The sequence below is a fragment of the Hordeum vulgare genome, chromosome 1H (assembly GCF_904849725.1).
Source record: "Hordeum vulgare subsp. vulgare chromosome 1H, MorexV3_pseudomolecules_assembly, whole genome shotgun sequence".
Lineage (NCBI taxonomy): Eukaryota > Viridiplantae > Streptophyta > Magnoliopsida > Poales > Poaceae > Hordeum > Hordeum vulgare.
In genome coordinates, this window is record NC_058518.1 from 38,242,777 (window position 1) to 38,265,773 (window position 22,997).

General features: G+C 42.9%; 2 protein-coding genes across 3 annotated transcripts; one reads left to right on the plus strand and one right to left on the minus strand.

Annotated features, from left to right (window-relative positions):
* Positions 1-20,363: 20,363 nt before the first annotated feature.
* LOC123409712 lies at positions 20,364-21,164 on the minus strand. The gene is made up of 2 exons (XM_045102611.1): positions 21,072-21,164; positions 20,364-20,938 (listed from the first exon to the last, which is right to left on the minus strand). The coding sequence occupies exons 1-2, from the start codon at positions 21,090-21,092 to the stop codon at positions 20,432-20,434; spliced, it is 528 nt and encodes a 175-aa protein (XP_044958546.1). The 5' UTR covers positions 21,093-21,164; the 3' UTR covers positions 20,364-20,431.
* LOC123409453 (probable serine/threonine-protein kinase PBL26) lies at positions 20,937-22,964 on the plus strand. Of its 2 annotated transcripts, XM_045102422.1 has the most exons (4): positions 20,937-21,272; positions 21,376-21,565; positions 21,851-22,242; positions 22,369-22,964. In XM_045102422.1, the coding sequence occupies exons 2-4, from the start codon at positions 21,445-21,447 to the stop codon at positions 22,780-22,782; spliced, it is 927 nt and encodes a 308-aa protein (XP_044958357.1). In that variant the 5' UTR covers positions 20,937-21,272; positions 21,376-21,444; the 3' UTR covers positions 22,783-22,964. The 2 variants fall into 2 exon arrangements, with proteins under 2 accessions (XP_044958357.1, XP_044958306.1); XM_045102371.1 differs by having other exon boundaries at positions 21,179-21,565.
* Positions 22,965-22,997: the final 33 nt, after the last annotated feature.

Sequence of the window (22,997 nt, forward strand, 5' to 3'; positions counted from 1 at the left end):
ACTCCTAGGGGAAGGGTTGGTAGGTATAAACCATCGCGCGATCCCGACCACCACGCAAAGGATGACAATCAATAGGCTAATCATGCTCAGACTTCATCACATAGCGGTTCACCATACGTGCATGCTACGGGAATCACTAACTTCAACACAAGTATTTCTAGATCCACGACACCTTACTAGCATAACTTCAATATTACCATAACCACAACTCAAAACTAATTGAGATGAATCAAACTTCTCTAACTATTCAATGCACATGAAGGTGGAAGTTCTCGTATCCCTTTGGATAACTACCCCTTTTGAGACTACTTTCAAAGCATACATCAACTACCAAACCACGCACCTCTGTGCTCTAAAATATATAAGTGAAGCACATAGAGCAAAAGTATCTAGCTCAAAAGATATAAGTGAAGCACATGTGAGCTGAATTGTCTACCAAAAGATACAAGTGAAGCTCGACAAAATCACGGTGAGTGCATGTCTCTCTCTCTAGGTGTGCAGCAAGGATGATTGTGACAAAACAAAAAAAAAGACTCCTACGATACAAGACGCTCCAAGCAAAACACATAACATGTGGTGAATAAAAATATAGCCCCAAGTAACGTTACCGATGGATTGAAGACGAAAGAGGGGATGCCTTCCCGGGGCATCCCCAAGCTTAGGCTTTTTCAGCATCCTTGAATCAACTTGGGGTGCCTTGGGCATCCCCAAGCTTGAGCTCATGCCACTCTTTATCTCTTTGTCCATAAGAACTTCACCCAAAACTTGAAAACTTCACAACACGAAACTTAAACAGAAACTCGTGATAACATTAGTATGAGAAAGCAAACCACCACTTCCTTAGGTACTGTAGCAAACTTAAATTCTACTTATGCTGATGTTGGGTTACTGTATTTTCAATCTTCCATGGCTAATACCCTCCGATACTATCCATAGTTTCATCAAAATAAGCAACCAACACAGCAAAAACAGAATCTGTTAACAGCAGACCAGTCTGTAGCAATCTGTATATTTTGTATACTTATGTACTTCAAAAACTCTGGAAAATTACGACAGTCTGAATAAAGAGCATAGAAATCAGCAGCAAAAAGAATCAACTCAAAAGCTTTTACAGAATAAAAACGAAAATTATTTTCTTGAGCATAAAGTTTATGTCTTTTTCCATCATGATCAAGCAATCATCACCAAGACTAATCATAACGGTTTTGCTTGGCACAAACACAAAAATAAACACAAAAGACACAATCATAACAGAATTATGATGGTGTGGATAAAACAAAACAGGAAGCAAAAAAGCAAAAAAGCAAAGAAAAATTTATTCATTGGGTTGCCTCGCAACAAGCGCTATCGTTTAACGCCCTTAGCTAGGCATTGATTTCAATGATGCTCACATAAAAGGTAAGGATTGAAACACAACGAGAGCATCATGGAGCAAATGGCTAGCACATTTAAGTCTAACCCACTTCCTATGCATAGGGATTTTGTGATCAAACAATTTATTGGAGCAAGAATCAACTAGCATAGGAAGGCAAAACAAGCATAGCTTCAAAAATTTCAACATATGGAGAGGAAGCTTGATACTATTGCAATAAGTAGAAGCATATGATCCTCTCTCATAGTAATTTTCAGTAGCATCGTGAATGAATTCAACAATATAACCAGCACCTAAGGCTTTCTTTTCATGATCTACAAGCATAGAAATTTTACTACTCTCCACATAAGGAAATCTATTCTCAAGAATAGTAGTGGGAGTATCATAAAAGACTTGAGCACTACAAATTGTGTCCACAATGAAAATACAAGGTTTAGCAAAGGGGTTCTCGAGAGTATGACAAGTTTTATCACCCCTCTTCTTCAAAGCATAAGTATCCTCACAATAATCATCATAGATAGGGGGCATGCTTTCATCAAAATAATTTTGATCATTCAAAGTGGAAGAACTAAAAAGATCATCTTCATCAAATATAGCATCCCCAAGCTTGGGACAAACTTTAATTGTAGAAAATATATTCTCAAACATGGCATTCCCAAGCTTGTGATTTTGCAAATCATAGACATAATCACTCTCATCATTAATAGCGTGAATAACACCAAGAGTATAGCAATTATTGTCATCCTCCATATTTATACCATTTGGGAGAGATACATCTTTTACCTTTACTTTTTATTCTTTTCTTCTTCTTCACCCCATGTGAAGAATTACTTAATTATTCCAAGCTTCCTTTTGGAGAGGTTGGTTGAATAGACAGCTCCTCCTCGTTACCTGATTCATCATAAGAAATAATAGGAGAGTATTGGGAAACCTCTTCCCCTTCGTTAGTCTTATCTTTATCTCCTATTTGTTTCCTTTCCTTTAGGTAATTGGCAATATAAGGATTCTCCATGCAATTCACCGCACAATATAAATAAATTTCTTCTACATTATAATCAAGCATTTTCATGACAGCCCAATCTGAAAGGTCCTTAGTTATACGTTTCATTTCTTCATATCTCAAAAGAAAACAAAGTTCATTGTGATACGCAAGGGAAATCAAGTCATCACAATTTTTGGACACGATTTGATCATGAAACAATTTGCATTGCAGATTTAAATGACCATGTTCATTGCAAAGTTCACAAGGACGGCAATCAATATTAAATACTTCAGCACAATCATCTAGCCTCACATGCAACGACTTAGTTCCTAAATACTTATGCGTCTTGCAAAATCTATCTTCTCTTTTTGGTATATATTTGCAAACCCTATGTATACCATAGAAATCAACATGCTTAGAGGAGGCATTTTCATCATGAATAGTGCAATCGCAATTAGCATCATGGATATTCATAGAATTCATGCTAACAACATTGCAATCATGCTCATCATTCACGTATTCTATGCCAAGCATTCTATGTAATTCTTCTTTCAGCACTTGAGCACAATTTTCCTTCCCATCATGCTCACGAAAGACATTGAAAAGATGGAGCATATGAGGCATCCTCAATTCCATATATTTTTGTAGTTTTCTAGCGAAAGAACAAGAAACAAAAAGATTCGATTGCAAGATCTAAAGATATACCTTCAAGCGCTAACCTCCCCGACAACGGCGCCAGAAAAGAGCTTCGTTGACGGGATGTTAGTGCCGCTTACCTAGCCTCCCCGGCAATGGCGCCAGAAAAGAGCTTGATGTCTACTACGCAACCTTCTCCTTGTAGACGTTGTTGGGCCTCCAAGTGCAGAGGGTTGTAGGACACTAGCAATTTTCCCTCAAGTGGGTGACCTAAGGTTTATCAATCCGCGGGAGGCATAGGATGAAGATGGTCTCTCTCAAGCAACCCTGCAACCAAATAACAAAGAGTCTCTTGTGTCCCCAACACACCTAATACAATGGTAAGTTGTATAGGTGCACTAGTTCGGCGAAGAGAAGGTGATACAAGTGCAATATGGATGGTAGATATAGGTTTTTGTAATCTGAAATTACAAGAATAGCAAGGTAACAAGTAACAAAAGTGAGCACGAACGGTATTGCAATGCGTGGAAACAAGGCCTAGGGTTCATACTTTCACTAGTGAAGTTCTCTCAACAATGATAACATAATTGGATCATATAACTAGCCCTCAACATGCAACAAAGAGTCATTCCAAAGTCACTAATAGCGGGGAACAAACGAAGAGATTATTGTCGGGTACAAAACCACCACAAAGTTATTCTTTCTGATCGATCTATTCAAGAGTCCGTAGTGAAATAGCACAAAGCTATTCTTTCTGTTCGATCCATCATAGAGTTCGTACTAGAATAACACCTTAATATACATATCAACCAAGACCCTAATGTCACCTAGATACTCCATTGTCACCTCAAGTATCCGTGGGTATGATTATACGATATACATCACACAATCTCAGAATCATCTATTCAACCAACACATAGAACTTCAAAGAGTGCCTCAAAGTTTCTACCAGAGAGTCAAAATGTGTTCCAACCCCTGTGCATAGGTTCCCAATGTCACGAACCCGCAAGTTGATCACCAAAACATACATCAAGTACTCACATGAATCCACGTGTGCCAACCCATATGCATAGGTTCCCAATTGTCACAAACCCACAAGTTGATCGCAGCAGATAGACACGTGCAAGACATACATCAAGTGTTCTCAAAGACTCAATCCGATAAGATAACTCCAAAGGGGAAACTCAATTCATTACAAGAGGGAGAGGGGGAAGAACATCATAAGATCCAACTATAGTAGCAAAGCCCATGGTACATCGAGATCAAGACATCTCAAGAACACGAGAGAGAGAGAGATCAAACACATAGCTACTGGTACATACCCTCAGCTCCGAGGGAGAACTACTCCCTCCTCGTCATGGAGATCACCGGGATGATGAAGATGGCCACCGGAGATGGATTCCCCGTCCGGCAGGGTGCCAGAACGGGCTCCAGATTGGTTTTTGGTGGCTACAGAGGCTTGCGGCGGCGGAACTCCCGATCTAGGTTTCTTTCTGGGGGTTTCTGAATTTATAGGAATTTATGGCGGTGGAATTGCGTCAGTTGGGCCCACGAGGAGGTCACAAGCCTGCGCGCCACCACTCGGGGGTGGTGGCGGAGTGAGGGCTTGTGACTCCCTCGTGGCCCATCTGGCCTTCTCCCAAAGCTTCGGGGGTCTCTTTTGGTCCAAAAAAATCATCGTAAAGTTTCATTCCATTTGGACTCCGTCTGAAAATGGGCCAAAAACACGGAAAAAAAAACAAAAACTAGCACTTGGCACTGAGTTAATATGTTAGTCCCAAAAAAGATATAAAATAGCATATTCATGCATATAAAACATCCAAAAGTTGACAAGATAATAGCATGGAACCATCAAAAATTATAGATACGTTGGAGACGTATCAGAAAGTGAGGACCCGTTCGACTACGTCGGTTCGTCTGCTTCACGGAGTCATTCTTCTTCTGAGCGGGATCTCGGGCAAGATGACCATTTCCCCGGATACCATTACTATCATCGCCATGCTAGTATTATCGTTTCTGTCACTATGTCTCGTTGTGTACCACATGTTAAATATCAGCCTCTCAACAATGCCATGAAAACCTTCAACCTGTTCACAACCAAACAAACCACTGATTGGCTATGTTACCGCTTGCTTAACCATGTGTTAGCGTTGCTAGTTGCAGGTGCAGTTGCTTCCATGTGATAACATGGGTTCCTGCTACGACAACAAAAGACCTTCCTCGGCAACAGCGCCAGGAATCCTTCTGCTGCTGGCTACGCCTACAGGGACTTCCTTGACAAATATGCAAAGGATTCCCCCGCAGCCTTGGAGCCTTGCGTTGGTGTTCCCTTGAAGAGGAAAGGGTGATGTAGCACTGCGGCAGTAAGTATTTCCCTCAATTTGAGAACCAAGGTATCGATCCAGTAGGAGGATCGCGTCAAGTCACAAGTACCTGCACAAACACAAAGAGCTTGCACCCAACGCTATGAAGGGGTTGTCAATCCCTTATAGATTGTTTGCAAAGTGAGAACTGAAAGCAAAAAGTAAACAAAGCAAAGTAAAAGTAGAGGTGGAGACGATAGTTGTGAATAGACCCATGGGCCGTAGTGTTCACTAGTGTCTTCTCTCATGAAAGCAAGTAGACGGTGGGTGAACGAATTACTGTCGAGCAATTGATAGAACCGCGCAAAGTCATGACGTTATCTATGGCAATGATCATATCTATAGGCATCACGTCCAAAACAAGTAGACTGATACTTTTTGCATCTACTACTATTACTCCACACGTCGACCGCTGTCCAGCATGCATCTAGTGTATTGAGTTCATAAGAACAGAGTAACGCCTTAAGCAAGATGACATGATGTAGATGGACAATCTCAAATCTATGATGAAAGCCCATCTTGTTACCCTTGATGGCAACAACATGATGCGTGCCTTGCTGCCCCTTCTGTCACTGGGAAAGGTCACCGCACGGTATGAACCCAAAACCAAGCACTTCTCCCATTGCAAGAATCATAGATCTAGTTGGCCAAAAAAAACCCAAAACTCGGAGGGACTTACAAGATATCAAATCATGCATATACGAAATCAGCAAAGACTCAAATATAATTCATAGATAATTTGATCAAAAATCCACAATTCATCGGATCTCGACAAACACACCGCCAAAGAGGATTACATCGGATAGATCTCCATGAAGATCATGGAGAACTTTGTATTGAAGATCCAAGAGAGAGAAGAAGCCATCTAGCTACTAACTACGGACCTGTAGGTCTGAAGTAGACTACTCACGAGTCATTGGAGAGGCAATGATGTTGATGTAGAAGCCCTCCAGCTCAAAAGTCCCCTCCAGCAGGGCACCGGGAAGGGTCTCCAGATGAGATCTCGCGGAAATGGAAGCTTGCGGCGGCAGAAAAGTGGTTTCGTGGACGCCCTGATTTTTCTGGGATTTTAGGGAATATATAGGCCAAAGAGCTAGGGCAGGGGAGGCCAGGGAGGCCACAAGCCTGGTTGTCGCTGCCCCCCTGGCCGCGACGTCAGGGCTTGTGGGCTCCCTGTGGGCCTCCTGCCTTGGCCTCAAGTCCCCCGATCTTCTTCTGTTCTGGAAAAATTAATTTCAGGGATATTATTCTGTTTGGACTCCGTTCCAAAATCAGATCTGAAAAGAGTCAAAAACACAGAAAAAACAGGAACTGGCACTTGGCGCTGAATTAATAAGTTATTCCCAAAAATATATATAAAAGGTATATAAAACATCCAAAGTTGACAAGATAACAGCATGAAACTATCAAAAATTATAGATACGTTTGACACGTATCAAGCATCCCCAAGCTTAACTCCTGCTCGTCCTCGAGTAGGGAAGTGATAAAGAATGAATCTTTGATGCTTTCATGCTACCTAGCATAGATGTCCTTTGTAACTCCTCCTATGTGACGTGAATGTTCAGATCCATTAGATTCAAAACAATAGTTTGTTATTGACGTGGAGACAATAATACTTCAAGCAAACTAGCAAGGAAATCAGGAACTTTCAACATAACAAGGCCAAAAGAAAGTTATGACTACAAAATCATATAGTCTGGCTATGCTCTATCATCCTTGGCCATGTATTACAACTACAACGAATTTACCTCATGCACAACCTCGGTATTGGCCAAGTAATTGTTTTCACACCTTTACTTTCTCAAACTTTTTCAACTCTCACGCAATACATGAGCGTGAGCCATGGTTTTAGCACTATAAGTGGAATGGAGTGTGGTGGAGGTTGCAAGGCAAACAAAGGAGAAGATGGTCACATTGACTAGGCATAGCAACGAGCTATGGAGATGCTCATCAATAGATATCAACGCGAATGAGTAGGGATTGCCATACAAATGATGCACTAGAGCTAAGAGTATGTGAAAGCTCTTAAAGAAAACTAGTGGGTGTGCATCCAACTTGCTTGCTCACGAAGACCTAAGGCAATTTTGAGGAAGCCTATCATTGGAATATACAAGCCAAGTTATATAATGAAAATTTCCCACTAGCTATATGGTGGTGACAAAACGAGAGACTCTCAATCATGAAGATCATGGTGCTTAATATGCACAAGTGTGGAAACAGTGGTAGCATTGTCCCTTCTCTCTTTTTCTCTTATTTTTTTTATTATTGGTGGGCTCTTTGGCCTCTTTTCTCCTTTTTTTTATTTTGGTGGGCTTCTTTGGCCTCTTTTATTTCCTCACATGGGACAATGCTCCATTAATGATGATCATCGCACTTTCAACTCAAAACTTAGAGCAACTATGACTCTATATGGAATGCCTTCGGTAGTGTACCGTGACAATGATCTAGCATGACATAGACATCAATGGAAACATCATGCTAGCTATCTTATGATCATGCAATGGCAATGTAGAAGTGGTGGCACATGTCATGGTGGTAGTTGCAAGGCAATATATCTCGGAATGGCTTTGAAAAAGCCATAGTAGGTAGGTATGATGGTTGTTTTGAGGGAGGCTATATGGTGGGTTTTGTGCACCGGCGAAAATTGCACGGCACTAAAGAAGATAGTGATGGTGGAAGGTGAAAGTGCATCTAAACCATGGACTCAACATTAGTCATGAAGAACTCATATACTTGTTGCAAAAGTTTTAGTAGTAATCGAAACAAAGCATTCAACGCATACTCCTAGGGGAAGGGTTGGTAGGTATAAACCATTGCGCGATCCCGACCGCCACACAAAGGATGACAATCAATAGACTAATCATGCTCAGACTTCATCACATAGCGGTTCACCATACGTGCATGCTACGGGAATCACTAACTTCAACACAAGTATTTCTAGATCCACAACACCTTACTAGTATAACTTCAATATTACCACAGCCACAACTCAAAACTAATTGAGATGAATCAAACTTCTCTAACTACTAAATGCACATGAAGGTGGAAGTTTTCATATCCCTTTGGATAACTACCCCTTTTTAGACTACTTTCATAGCATAGATCAACTACCACGGAACGCGCTTCCGTGCTCTAAAAGATAGAAGTGAAACGCATAGAGCAAAATCAACTAGCTCAAAAGATATAAGTGAAGCACATGTGAGCTGAATTGTCTAACCAAAGGATATAAGTGCAGCTCGACAAAATCACCGTGAGTGCATGTATCTCTCTCTAGGTGTGCAGAAAGGAAGATTGTGACACAACAAAAATAAAATACTCCTACGATACAAGACGCTCCAAGCAAAACACATAACATGTGGTGAATAAAAATATAGCCCCAAGTAACGTTACCGATGGATTGAAGACGAAAGAGGGGATGCCTTCCCGGGCATCCCCAAGCTTAGGCTTTTTCGGCATCCTTGAATCATCTTGGGGTGCCTTGGGCTTCCCCAAGCTTGAGCTCTTGCCACTCTTTATCTCTTTGTCCATAAGAACTTCACCCAAAACTTGAAAACTTCACAACACGAAACTTAAACAGAAACTCGTGATAACATTAGTATAAGAAAGCAAACCACCACTTCCTTAGGTACTGTAGCAAACTTAAATTCTACTTATGTTGATGTTGGGTTACTGTATTTTCAATCTTCCATGGCTAATACCCCCCGATACTATCCATAGTTTCATCAAAATAAGCAACCAACTCAACAAAAACAGAATTTGTTAACAGCAGACCAGTCTGTACCAATCTGTATACTTTGTATACTTCTGGTACTTCAAAAATTCTGACAAATTACGACAGTCTGAAGAATTTGCGTAGCAATCAGCAGCAAAAAGAATCAACTCAAAACCTCTTACAGAAAAAAATGAAAATTCTTTTCGTGAGCCGAAAGTTTCTGTCTTTTCCAGCATGACCAAACGATCATCCCCAAGACTAATCATAACGGTTTTACTTGGCACAAACGCAAAAGAAACACAAAAAACACAATCATAACAGAATTATGAAAGTGTGGAAAACAAAAAACATAAAGAAAAAGGATAGATTCGTTGGGTTGCCTCCCAACAAGCGCTATTGTTTAACGCCCTCAGCTAGGCATAAGGTGATGGAATCACGTATAGTCATCTTTGGTGCTCAACCCATAAGTAGCCCTCACCATAGATTCATAAGACAATCTTATTTTCTTTCTAGGAAAATGCTCCATGCCTTTTTAGAGGAAATTTAAATCTAATATTCCCTTCCTTCATATCGATGATAGCACCAATAGTCCTTAGGAAAGGTCTACCAAGAATAATGGGACATGAAGGATTGCAATCTATGTCAAGTACAATGAAATCCACGGGTACATAGTTCTTATTTGCAACAATAAGAACATCATTGATACTTCCCATGGGTTTCTTGACAGTAGAATCCGCAAGATGCAAATTAAGAGAACACTCTTCAATCTCATGAAAACCAAGAATATCACATAAAGACTTTAGAATCGCGGAAACACTAGCACCCAAATCACACAAAGCATTGCATTCATAGTTTTTTATTTTGATTTTGATAGTAGGTTCCCACTCATCATGAAGTTTTCTAGGTATAGAGACTTCTAATTTGAGTTTCTCTTCAAGAGATTTCATCATAGCATCTATGATATGAGCGGTAAAGGCTTTCTTTGGCTATAAGCCAGTGGAGAGTTTGCAATGGATTGCATCAAGGAAATGCATTCAAACAAGGAGCAACTATCATAATTGAATTCCTTGAAATCCAAACTGGGAGTTTCATTACTACCCAATATTTTGATTTCTTCTACTCCACTCTCCACACCTTTATCATCAAGATAGGTGGACTCTGAATCATTGGGGCGTTTTTCAACCAGAGTGGATTCATATCCAGCCCCTTCATCAATAGGTTTGACACGCGAAAACAAAGATTCAAGAGGAGTCACACCAATCACTTTAAGATCTTCGTGATTTGCATCACTAGAACGCACCCTTTCAAACCATTCATGCCTAGCGCGAATTTGGGCGGTTCTTTCTTTGCTCTCATTCATGGAGACATGCATAGTTTTTAAAGTTTCATCCAAGTTGACCTTGGGAGGAGCACATCTAACTTTCAAAGCATCAATATCACAAGGCATCCTATCAACGCTCTTAGCCAAATCGTCTATTTTGAGTAGTTTTTCCTCTATGGACGCATTGAAAATCTTTTGAGAGTTGATGAACTCTTTGATATTACTCTCTAAATCAGAGGGTAATTTGTTATGATTTCCATAAGTGTTGTTGTAGGAATTGCCATAATTGTTAGAGGAGTTACTAGGAAAAGGCCTAGGAACATAGTTTCCTCTAAAAGCATTGTTGTTGCCAAAATTGTTCCTACCAACAAAATTAACGTCCAAACTAGCGTTGCTACTCTCAATCAAGGAAGATAGTCGCATGTCATTAGGATCTAAAGGAGCATTTCTACTAGCAACCAAATTCATCAACTCGTCCATCTTAGCACTAAGCGAGTTAATTTCTTGTATAGCGTGTACCTTTTTGCTAGCAGGTGACCTTTCAGTGTGCCACTGAGAGTAGTTGGTCATGATATTGTCTAGGAGTATTGTAGCTTCTCCTAACGTGATTTCCATGAACGTTCCACCTGACGCGGAGTCCAAGATATTGCGAGAAGAAAAATTCAAACCAGCGTAAAAGATTTGTATAATCATCCACAAACTCAAGCCATGAGCGGGACAATTCCTAATCATTAACTTCATCCTCTCCCAAGATTGTGCAACGTGTTCATGATCAAGTTGCTTGAAATTCATGATATCGTTACGGAGAGAGATAATCTTATCCGGCGAAAAATAATTGGATTGTAAGCATCTTTGCACTTATCCCAAGAATCAGTACTATTTTTAGGCAAAGAAGAAAACCAAGTTTCCGCACGATCTCGCAACGAGAAAGGAAAAAGCTTCAACTTAACAACATCATTATCCACATCTTTTTTCTTTTGCATATCGCAAAGCTCAATGAAGGTATTGATATGGGATGCGGCATCTTCACTAGGAAGGCCAGAGAATTGCTCTTTCATAAAAAGATTCAGCAAGGCAGCGTTGATTTCATAAGATTCCGCACTAGTGGCGGGAGCAATTGGAGTACTAATAAAATCATTATTATTAGTACTCGAGAAGTCGCAAAGTTTGGTGTTTTCAGCCATGACGACTTCAACAAACAAACAAGAACACACGCAAGCAAGAAAACTGGCAAAGGAAAACGGCAAAAGGCAAAAGAAAACGGCAAAGGAGAAAGGCAAAAAGGCAAATGAAAACGGCAAGGGAGAAAGGCAAATGAAAACGGCAAATGTGAAGTGAGGGAGAGGAAAACGAGAGGCAACTGGCAAAAAAGGTAAATGCAAGAGATGAGTTTATGACACTTACTTGGATAGATCTTGACTTGATCTCTCCTCCCCGGCAACGGCGCCAGAAATCCTTCTGCTACGGCAACAAAACACCTTCCCCGGCAACGGCGCCAGGAATCCTTCTGCTGCTCGCTACGCCTACAGGGACTCCCTTGGAAAATATGCAAAGGATTCCCCCGCGGCCTTGGAGCCTTGCGTTGGTGTTCCCTTGAAGAGGAAAGGGTGATGTAGCACTAAGGCAGTAAGTATTTCCCTCAGTTTGAGAACCAAGGTATCGATCCAGTAGGAGGATCACGTCAAGTCACAAGTACGTGCACAAACACAAAAGGCTTGCACCCAACGCTATGAAGGGGTTGTCAATCCCTTATAGATTGTTTGCAAAGTGAGAACTGAAAGCAAAAAGTAAACAAAGCAAAGTAAAAGTAGAGGTGGAGACGATAGTTGTGAATAGACCCGGGGGCCGTAGTGTTCACTAGTGTCTTCTCTCATGAAAGCAAGTAGACGGTGGGTGAACGAATTAGTGTCGAGCAATTGATAGAACCGCGCAAAGTCATGACGTTATCTATGGCAATGATCATATCTATAGGCATCACGTCCAAAACAAAGACCGATACTTTCTGCATCTACTACTATTACTCCACACATCGACCGCTATCCAGCATGCATCTAGTGTATTGAGTTCATAAGAACAGAGTAACGCCTTAAGCAAGATGACATGATGTAGATGGACAATCTCAAATCTATGATGAAATCCCATCTTGTTACCCTTGATGGCAACAACATGATGCGTGCCTTGCTGCCCCTTCTGTCACTGGGAAAGGTCACCGCACGGTATGAACCCAAAACCAAGCACTTCTCCCATTGCAAGAATCATAGATCTAGTTGGCCAAACAAAACCCAAGACTCGGAGAGACTTACAAGGATATCAAATCATGCATATACGAAATCAGCAAAGACTCAAATATAATTCATAGATAATCTGATCACAAATCCACAATTCATCGGATCTCGACAAACACACCGCCAAAGAGGATTACATCGGATAGATCTCCATGAAGATCATGGAGAACTTTGTATTGAAGATCCAAGAGAGAGAAGAAGCCATCTAGCTACTAACTACGGACCCGTAGGTCTCAAGTAGACTACTCACGAGTCATTGGAGAGGCAATGATGTTGATGTAGAAGCCCTCCAGCTCCAAAGTCCCCTCCGGCAGGGCACCGGGAAGGGTCTCCAGATGAGATCTCGCGGAAACGGAAGCTTGCGGCGGCGGAAAAGTGGTTTCGTGGACGCCCTGATTTTTTCTGGGATTTTAGGGAATATATAGGCCAAAGAGCTAGGGCAGGGGAGCGCCAGGGAGGCCACAAGCCTGGTTGCCGTGGGCCCCCCTGGCCACGGCGTAAGGGCTTGTGGGCTCCCTGTGGGCCTCCTTCCTTGGCCCTCAAGTCCCCCGATCTTCTTATGTTCTCGAAAAATTTATTTCGGGGATTTTATTCCATGTGGACTCCGTTCCAAAATCAGATCTGAAAAGAGTCAAAAACACAGAAAAATAGGAACTGGCACTTGGCACTGAATTAATAAGTTAGTCCCAAAAAAGATATAAAAGGTATAAAAAACATCCAAAGTTGACAAGATAACAGCATGAAACTATCGAAAATTATAGATATTGTTGAGACGTATCAGTTCCTTGTTATATCACCATATTAATGTTATTTAATTTAATGCACCTATATACTTTGTAAAAGGTGGAAGGCTCGGCCTTTCTAGCCTGGTGTTTTGTTCCACCTTTGCCCCCTTAGTTTCGGCTACCGGTGTTATGTTCCATAATTGAACGCTCCTAACACGATCGGGGTTGTTATGGGGACCCCCTTGATAATTCGTTTTAGATTAAAGCTGGTGTGGTAAGGCCCAACTTTGGTACTACATTTTCCTAATAACCTAATAAAATTGCATAGGGACTTTTCGGACCCCGAGGATAATTAATTAACCCCCGGGCCAGTGCTCCGCATGAGTGTTGGTCCCACCTGAGCGATGTCCGGCGCCCCCTAGTCACCCAGGGTTTAGCGATCCCGACGTCTAGCTCATCCGTCGTGTCCTGAGAACGAGACACGCGGCTTCTATCGGGATCATCGACACGTCGGGCGGCCTTGCTGGATTAGTTTTACCTTTGACGAGATATTTTGTGCATCGGGATTTCGGTGATGCTTTGGGTAATCTCAGAGTTGAGGTTTTCCACTAAGGAGTCCAACGAGATTGCGAGCTTCGTGATCGAGGATTTCTATGCGGCTTGTGGTAACTTGTGATGGACTAGTTGGAGCACCTCTGGAGGGTTAAATCTTTTGAAAAGCCGTGCCCGCGGTTATGTGGCAACATGGAAATTTTGCTTAACACTGGTTCTAGATAACTTGAAGTTAATTTAATTAAAACTTGCCAACTGAGTGTGCAACCGTGACTGTCTCTTTCGTGAGTTCCTTCTCTGATCGAGGACACGGTGGGGTTATGTTTGACGTAAGTAGGTGTTTAGGGTCATTCATTTGATCAACAATAGTTCACGTCCGCTATGCGTAGATCATCCCCCTCTTTGTTTCTTGTACTCGTAAGTTTAGCCACCAAATATATGCTTAGCCGCTGCTGCAACCTCACCACTTAACCATACCTCACCCATTAAGCTTTGCTAGTCTTGATACCTTTGGAAATGAGATTGATGAGTCCCCTGTGGCTCACATATTACTACAACACCAGTTGCAGGTACAGTTAAAGGTTCCTTGACGCGAGCGCGTTGATTATTCATTTGGAGTTGCTTCTTCTTCTTCTTCTTCTTCATGGATCTAGGATGGGTTCCAGGCCGGCAGCCTGGGATAGCAAGGATGGACGTCGTTCTCTTTTCTCGTTTGTTTTCGTCCGTAGTCGGACCCTGCTCTTCTTCATGATGTTTATGTATTGTACTGATTTGACTCTGATGTAGCTTGTGACAAGTGTAAGCCAATTCTTTATATCTCACCTTTTTAGTACATGTACTTGTAACGATATCCATTCTTGAGAAACGATGAGATGCACTTCTATCCCTCACGAGGCCCTCGTGCCAAATTAAGGATAGGATCGCATCTTGGGCGTTACACCATCGCACACTTCATCTACCTTTGAGATTAATGATAAACCTAAATAAATGTTATTTGGTGTCTGTGTTAAGAATGAACATTATATTGATTTTTTTATTGCAAGATGATTATTTATGTAAGTTAGAGAATAATGGGCTATTCTGTTTACATGAATAATATCTTATACGATCATGCACCCAAGATGAATGGTTTACTGAATCTCGTTCGTAGTGAATCACATGTTCATAGTATTGATGCCAAAAGATGCAAAGTTTGTAATGATAGTATCACTTACTTGTGGCACTACCAATTAGGTCATATTGGTGTAAAACGCATGAAGAAACTCCATGCTAATGGATCTTTGGACTCACTCGATTTTGATCGCTCGAGACATGGGAACCATGCATATTGGTGTAAACGCATGAAGAAACTCCATGCTGATGGATCTTTGGACTCACTCAATTTTGAATCGCTTGAGACATGTGAACCATGCCACATGGGCAGGATGACTGAAGACCTCGTTTTCCAGTGAGATGGAACGGGCAAGTGACTTATTGAAAATAATACATTTTGATGTATGCAGTCCAATGAGTGCTGAAGCACGCAGTGGATATCGTTATTTTCTTACTTCATAAATGATTTGAGTAGATATGGCATATTTACTTAATAAATCACAAGTCTGAAATATTGAAAAGTTCAAGAAATTTTAGAGTAAAGTTGAAGATCGTTGTAACAAGAGGATGAAATGTCTACGATGTGATCGTGGAGATGAATATCTGAGTTACGAATTTGGTATACATTTAAGACAATGTGAAAATTGTTTCACAACTCATGCCACCTGGAACGCCATAGTGTGATGGTGTGTCCGTACGTCGTAGCCGTGCCCTATTGGATATGGTGCGTACTATGATGTCTCTTACTGATTTGCCACTACCATTTTGGGGTTATGCATTAAAGACAACCACATTCACTTTAAATAGGGCACCATATAATTCTGTTGAGATGACACCGTATGAACTATGGTTTGGCAAGAAACTTAAGCTGTCGTTTCTTAAAGTTTGGGGCTGCGAAGCTTATGTCAAAAGGCTTCAGCCTGATAAGCTCAAACCCAAAGCGGATAAATGTGTCTTCATAGGATACCCAAAGGAAACAGTTGGGTATACCTCCTATCTCAGGTCCGAAGGCAAAGGGTTTGTTGCTAAGAATATGTCATTTCTCGAGAAAGAATTTCTCTCAAAAGAACTCAGTGGGAGGATGGTGAAACTTGATGAGGTTACTGGACCTTCACTTCAACCAGAGAGTAGCAGGGCGCAAGAAGATGTTCTTGTGGCGCCTACACCAGTTGAAGAGGAAGCTAATGATGGTGATAATGAAGCTTCAGATCAAGTTACTACCAAACATTGTAGGTCGACAAGGACATGTACTGCCCCAGAGTGGTACAGTAATCCTGTCTTGGAGGTCATGTTGTCGGAAAACAATGAACCTACAAGCTATGGAGAAGCAATGATGAGCCCGGATTTCGACAAATGGCTGGAGGCCATGAAACCCGAGATAGGATCCATGTATGAAAACAAAGTGTGGACTTTGGAAGAACTACTTGATGGTCGTAAGGCTTTTAAGCACAAATGGATCTTTAAAAGGAAGACAGGCGATGATGGTAAATGTCACCACTTAGAAAGCTCGATTTGTCGCAAAGAGGTTTCCGACAAGTTCAAGGAGTTGACTACGATGATACCTTCTCACCCATAACGATGCTAAAGTCTATTGAAATTATGTTAGTAGTTGCTGCATTTTTCAATTATGAAATTTGGCAGATGGATGTAAAACATTGTTTCCTTAACAATTTCCTTGAGTAAAGGTTGTATGTGATACAACCAGAAGGTTTTGTCGATCCTAAGGATGCTAAAAGGCATGCGAGCTCCAGCAATCCATTTATGGACTGATGCAAGCATCTCGAAGTTGGAATAAACGATTTCATGAGTGATCAAAGCTTTTGGTTTATACAGAGTTTATTTACAAGAAAGTGAGTGGGAGCACTATAGAATTTCTGATAAGCATATGTGATTAACATATTGTTTATATTATTTATCAAAAATGATGTACAATTTCTAAAAAGCATAAAGGGTTGTTTGAAAGGAGTTTTCAAAGGAAATCCTAGATAAATCTACTTAAAATATTGGGCATCAAGATCTATAGAGATAGATCAGGACGCTTGATAAAACTTTCAACAAAGACATGCCTTGACAAGATTTTGAAAGAGTTTAAAATGGATCAGTCAAAGGAGTTATTGACTGTATTGTAAGGTGTGAGCTTGAGTAAGACTCAAAGTCCGACCACAACAACAGAAAGAGAAAGGACGAAGGTCGTCCCCTATGCCTTAGCCGTAGGTTCCATACTACACCATGTTATGTACCGCACCTGGTTTGTGCATTGCCATAAGTCTGTCAAGGGGTACAAGAGTGATTCAAGAGCGGATCGCTGGACAGTGGTCGTAACTAGAGGACTAAAGAAATGTTTCTCGGTTATGGAGGTGATAAAAGAGTTCGTCATAAAGGGTTACGTCGATGCAAGCTTTGACACCAATCCGAATGACTGCGTAGCAAACCGAATTCGTATAGTGGAGCAGTCATTTGGAATAGCTCCAAATGGAGTGTGGTAGCAGCATCTACATTATGACATAGAGATTTGCAAAGTACACACAAATATGAATGTTGCAGATTCGTTGGCTAAAACCTCTCTCACAAGAAAAACATGATCAAACCCTAGAACTCATTGGGTGTTAATCACATGGTGATGTGAACTAGATTATTGACTCTAATGCAAGTGGGAAACTGTTGGGAATATGCCCTAGAGGCAATAATAATTTGGTTATTATCATATATTCTTGTTCATGATAATCATTTATTATCCATGCTATAACTGCATTAATTAAAAACTCAAATACATGTGTGGATACATAGACAACAAAGTGTCCCTAGTAAGCCTCTACTAGACTAGCTCGTTGATCAAAGATGGTTAAGGTTTCCTAGCCATAAACATGAGTTGTCATTTGATAACGGGATCACATCATTCTCCAGTTGTCATTTGATAACGGGATCACATCATTAGGAGAATGATGTGATGGACAAGACCCAAACCGCAAGCATAGCATTTGATCATATGACTAAGTTTATTGCTATTGTTTTCTACATGTCAATGTATCCATTCCTATGACCATGAGATCATGCAACTCCCTGACACCGAAGGAATGCCTTGTGGGTGTAAAACATCGCAACGTAACTGGGTGATTATAAAAATGCTCTACAGGTATCTTCGAGGGTGTTTGTTGGGTTCGCATGGATCGAGACTGAGATTTATCACTCCGTATGACCGAGAGGTATCTATGGACCCACTCGATAATACAACATCACAAAAAGCTTACAAGCAATGTGACTAAGTAGTTAGTCACGGGATCTTGTATTATGAAGCGAGTAAAGAGACTTGCCAGTAACGAGATTGAACTAGGTATGAAGATACCAACGATCAAGTCTCGTACAAGTAACATACCGCTGGACAAAAGAAACTGCATACAGGATTGACTGAATCCTTGACATCATGGTTCGACTGATAATGATCTTCGTGAAATATGTGAGAACCAATATGAGCATCCAGGTCCCGCTATTGGTTAATGATCGAAGAGGTGTCTCGGTCATGTCCACATGATTCTCAAACCCGTAGGGTCCACACGCTTAACGCTCGATTGACGATAGAGTAGTATTGGGATATGTACGTTGGTGACCGAATGTTGTTCGGAGTCCCGAATGAGATTCCAGATGTCACGAGGAGTTCCGGAATGATCCAGAAGTAAAGATTTATATATGAAAAGTCCTATTTTGCCTATTGGAAAAGTTTCAGGCATTACTGATAGTGTACCGGGGTGCCGAAAGGGTTCCGAGGGTCCACCCGCCTCGTGGGCCCACATGGGTTGTAGGGGTGGCGCCCTAGCCACCCGAGACCACGACACCAGCTCCTACAGGCGAAATTGGCTTGGGGGCAAGAGTCCCAAAGGGACAAGGCACCTGTGAAGGGTGGAGTCCCCCTAGCCACTGACCCTCCTTGGAGGAGGGGCCAAGGGCTGTGACCTAACCCTGCCCCTTGCCTCCTATATATAGTAGAGCAGAGGGGGAGGGCTGGACACAATAATTCCCACACCCTGCAGCCTCCCCTCTCTCCCGTTCTTCCTCGTTCGCAGTTTCGGAGGCGCTTGGCAAAGCCCTGTTGGGATTGCTCACCACCATCTCCACCCTGCTATCGTGCTGGTTGAGATCCCATCTACTTCTCATTCCTCTCTTGGTGGATCAAGGAGGTGGAGACATCATCGAGCCACACGTGTGCTGAACGCGGAGGTGACGTTTGATCGACACTAGATCAGATCCGATCGCGATTGATCGTGAAGAGTACGACCACATCAACCACGTTATATATGTTTCCGCTTAACGATCTACAAGGATATGTAGATGCACTCCCCCTCTTGTAGATGTTGATCTTCATAGATAGATCTTGAGTGCGTGTAGGAGAATTTTTGTTTCTCATGCAACGTTCCCCATCAGACGGCGCCCCCATTCCCCAACAGCCTCTCCCTGAAATCACATGTTTCGCCCCCGAAGTCACAGGACCAGACCGGCCTGAGGGCACCGGCCACCACCCAATGCCGAAGAGGAGGGAAGCCAGATCGGACACCGCGAGGGCCCGACTCGACGGGGACGCCCACCTCCACCGCTGCCCCTCTGGAAGGGGCCACCAATGGAGGCTCCGAGGCGCCACCAATGGAGGCTCTGAGGCGCTGCTTGGAAGCAGCCGCTGCCGTCCCCACCCGTCGGCCTGCACCACCACCATGCCGCACATGATGCTGACGTCATGCCACCGTTGTCGGCCCACACTAGGGCGCCGCCGCGCCCGGCATCAAGCATCGCGTCCCAGAACGAGGGATCAGAACCGCGCCGTTCCCCCCGCGCGAGGAAACGAGGCAGGGCCGCCACCACCGGCGACGACCGAGCTTCGCCCGCTCAAGCCCCGTGGCGACGGCGAGGGAGGTGGAGAGGAGGGGAGGGTGGGCGACGGCGCTAGGGTTAGCCCCCGCGAGCGTCGTCGGAGGACGGGGGGGACAAAGTTAGCATTTCATTTAAGTAGCATATGAGACAGAGTGTCCTTTTTCTTTCGACAAGCCCAACCACAGGGACAACAAAACTGAAGCGGGCCATTTTCCCTTCCAAGATTCCAACCATGGGGCCCAAAAACGAGAAAAGATCAGGGAATCAGGGAAGGCGTTTACATCCAGTGCATTCCAGAGGACGCCGGTCTTCTTCAGAGGGGCAGACATTCTAATGAGTAATGCTACACCTACAAAGGCTTACGTAAAGATTTTACGTATAAACTGATGTGTAAGATTGTGATTGGTAATTGAGGAATGATGGGCCCCATCCCCACTGAAAATCAGGGAGGGGGGAGAAAAGTTAGTTTGGAAGGTTAAGTAAACCTTTGTAAGTTTTTGTACGTCTAGCATTTTTGCATTCTAATTTTAGAGCTCAAGTGTGGCCCAAAACCGAGGGAGACCCTATTCTTGGGTGAGCACATTGACCTCTCCACAAAATGCACGGAGACAATGCTCCTCCCACCTGATCACAGCCCCTCCACAGGGATCGCATTTCTCTTGCAAGAGGAGTGCGATGGCAATCCGTGACCGGGACCTTGCAGCAAGGGAGGAGAGCTCCTCGTCCATGCTGCCATTGCACATGCACAGAGTCTCCTGGATTGTAGGAGCAGAGGGGCTGGAGATCTTCGTGGTGGGCGCAAGGAGGAGGTTCGGTTGAGAGGCACATGCATTGGAGGATTCGGACCGTGAAATGCTTTTCATGCTTCAAGCCTGAGAAGAAGATGTCGCCGAGGAGGGCCGAGTCGGGGGAGGTCGCCGTCGCAAATGCCGCCGCCGCCTCGACGCGATTCGGAGCGCCCCTCGCAGAGTCTGGTAAGGACCGCGGATGATCCCTTCTGTACCATTTGTCAAGCCCATCTTGCTGGCATGCTGCTTGTCCCTGTAATGCATGTCGGATTCTGGTAATAATACATTATGAACCAAAATGGTATTCAAATATGGACCGCAAACCATTGTAGCAGAATGTTTGAATTTTGTTGAGAGCAGAGAATGGAACTAATGCCGAAATTTACCTGGCAGAGGCTCCGAAACATGGGCGATCATCCGAAGTAAGAGCAAATGGCGAAACTGCCGAAAGTTCTACCATCGCCAAGAATGCAAAAGCATTCACATACCGTGAGCTAGCGACAGCCACCAAGAACTTCCGCTCCGACTACCTTCTGGGAGAGGGGGGCTTTGGCAGGGTCTACAAGGGACAGCTTGAAAATGGCCAGGTATACACAGGAGCAACTCCAAGACAAACATTCTTCAGACACAATCTTACTGGCTTGTAACAATCTGCTCATTGCTTCAATTATCTTCTTGATGCATGATCAGATTGTAGCTGTGAAACAACTGGACCTGAATGGATTTCAAGGCAACCGAGAGTTCCTGGTTGAAGTCTTGATGCTCAGCCTCTTACACCATCCAAACCTGGTCAGCTTGGTAGGCTATTGCGCAGACGGGGATCAACGGCTACTGGTGTATGAGTACATGGCCCTAGGTTCACTTGCAGACCACCTGCTCGGTAAGCGCTAGTCTTTTATTCATTAACACGTTCAAGTTTCAGTGCTAAGCTTGACAACATCCAGATTTACTACAAAGAAAAATCTAGATCCTTATTGATCATGAATTAACATATATGCATCATTTTCAACTTACAAATCATGTGAAATGTACTCTCTTTTTTGCGGACATGTGAAATATACTCAGGCGACAGTACAGCATCACTTTCAAGTGCTGTCACCGTTAGCACATTTGATTACTACTAGATGCATAACAAGATATATAAGTTGAACTGTTGTTGTTGCAGATATCAGCACTGATCAAATACCACTAGGTTGGCATATAAGGATGAAGATAGCCCACGGAACCGCTAAGGGTCTGGAATACCTCCATGAGAAGGCTAACCCGCCGGTCATCTACCGGGATCTCAAGTCCCCCAACATCCTTCTTGATGAGGAATACAACCCTAAACTCTCGGACTTCGGGCTCGCAAAGCTTGGGCCTGTCGGGGAGAAGACACACGTCTCGACTCGAGTGATGGGCACATATGGGTACTGTGCTCCAGAATATATAAAAACAGGCCAGCTAACTATCAAGACTGACGTGTACAGTTTTGGGATATTCCTACTTGAGTTGATCACAGGAAGAAAAGCTGTCGATTCAACTAAACCAGCAAGTGATCAAATCTTGGTTAACTGGGTATGCACCTTCTGTTCCTATATTCTTCTTCCTCATACAGAATGCTTAGTTAGGAATTATTTCAAAAAGATGCTCGCGACAAGGTTTCTTCCAGACAGTTGAGCTAAATTCATGTTTGATCAACAGGCAATGCCCATTATCAGAGATAGGAGAAGGTACCATGAGCTAATAGACCCTCTTCTTAGAGGTGAATACCCAGAAAAGGACTTGAGCCAGGCTGTGGCTGTGGCAGCAATGTGCCTACATGAGGAAGACTCCGTGCGGCCTTACATGAGTGACGCTGTTGTCGCATTGGGATTCCTCGCAGTAGTGCCCCCTGGCTGTGAAGAGAAACCTGGTATTGCTCCCCAGAAGAAACAGGCTGAAGATCCCCCATTATCTAATGGAACTCAGCAAGATAAGAGCACGTTCGATCGTCAAAGAGTTGTTGCTGAGGCCATCGAGTGGGGTGCTATGAGGCAGAAACAGAAAGCTCAAACTCAAGGAAAGACAACTGATTCCCAGTGCATTACAGATCCTACTGAAGCTAACAGGGTGTAAAAAAGGCCCATGAAACCCGTGTGCAAGGTTTTCTAGGCTTCCTTGACTTAGTAGCTTTTCAAATTTATGCCGCCGTAGGCTGAATTGTCATATAGAAACTAGAAAGTGTAAATGGCATTCTTGTCTCATAAAGGTGGCAGAGCTCAGTCTCTAGGCATTGTAGGTCATACTGAATCCAAAAGGTTGTATAGTGAATCGTGAGCCAAATGCGATTA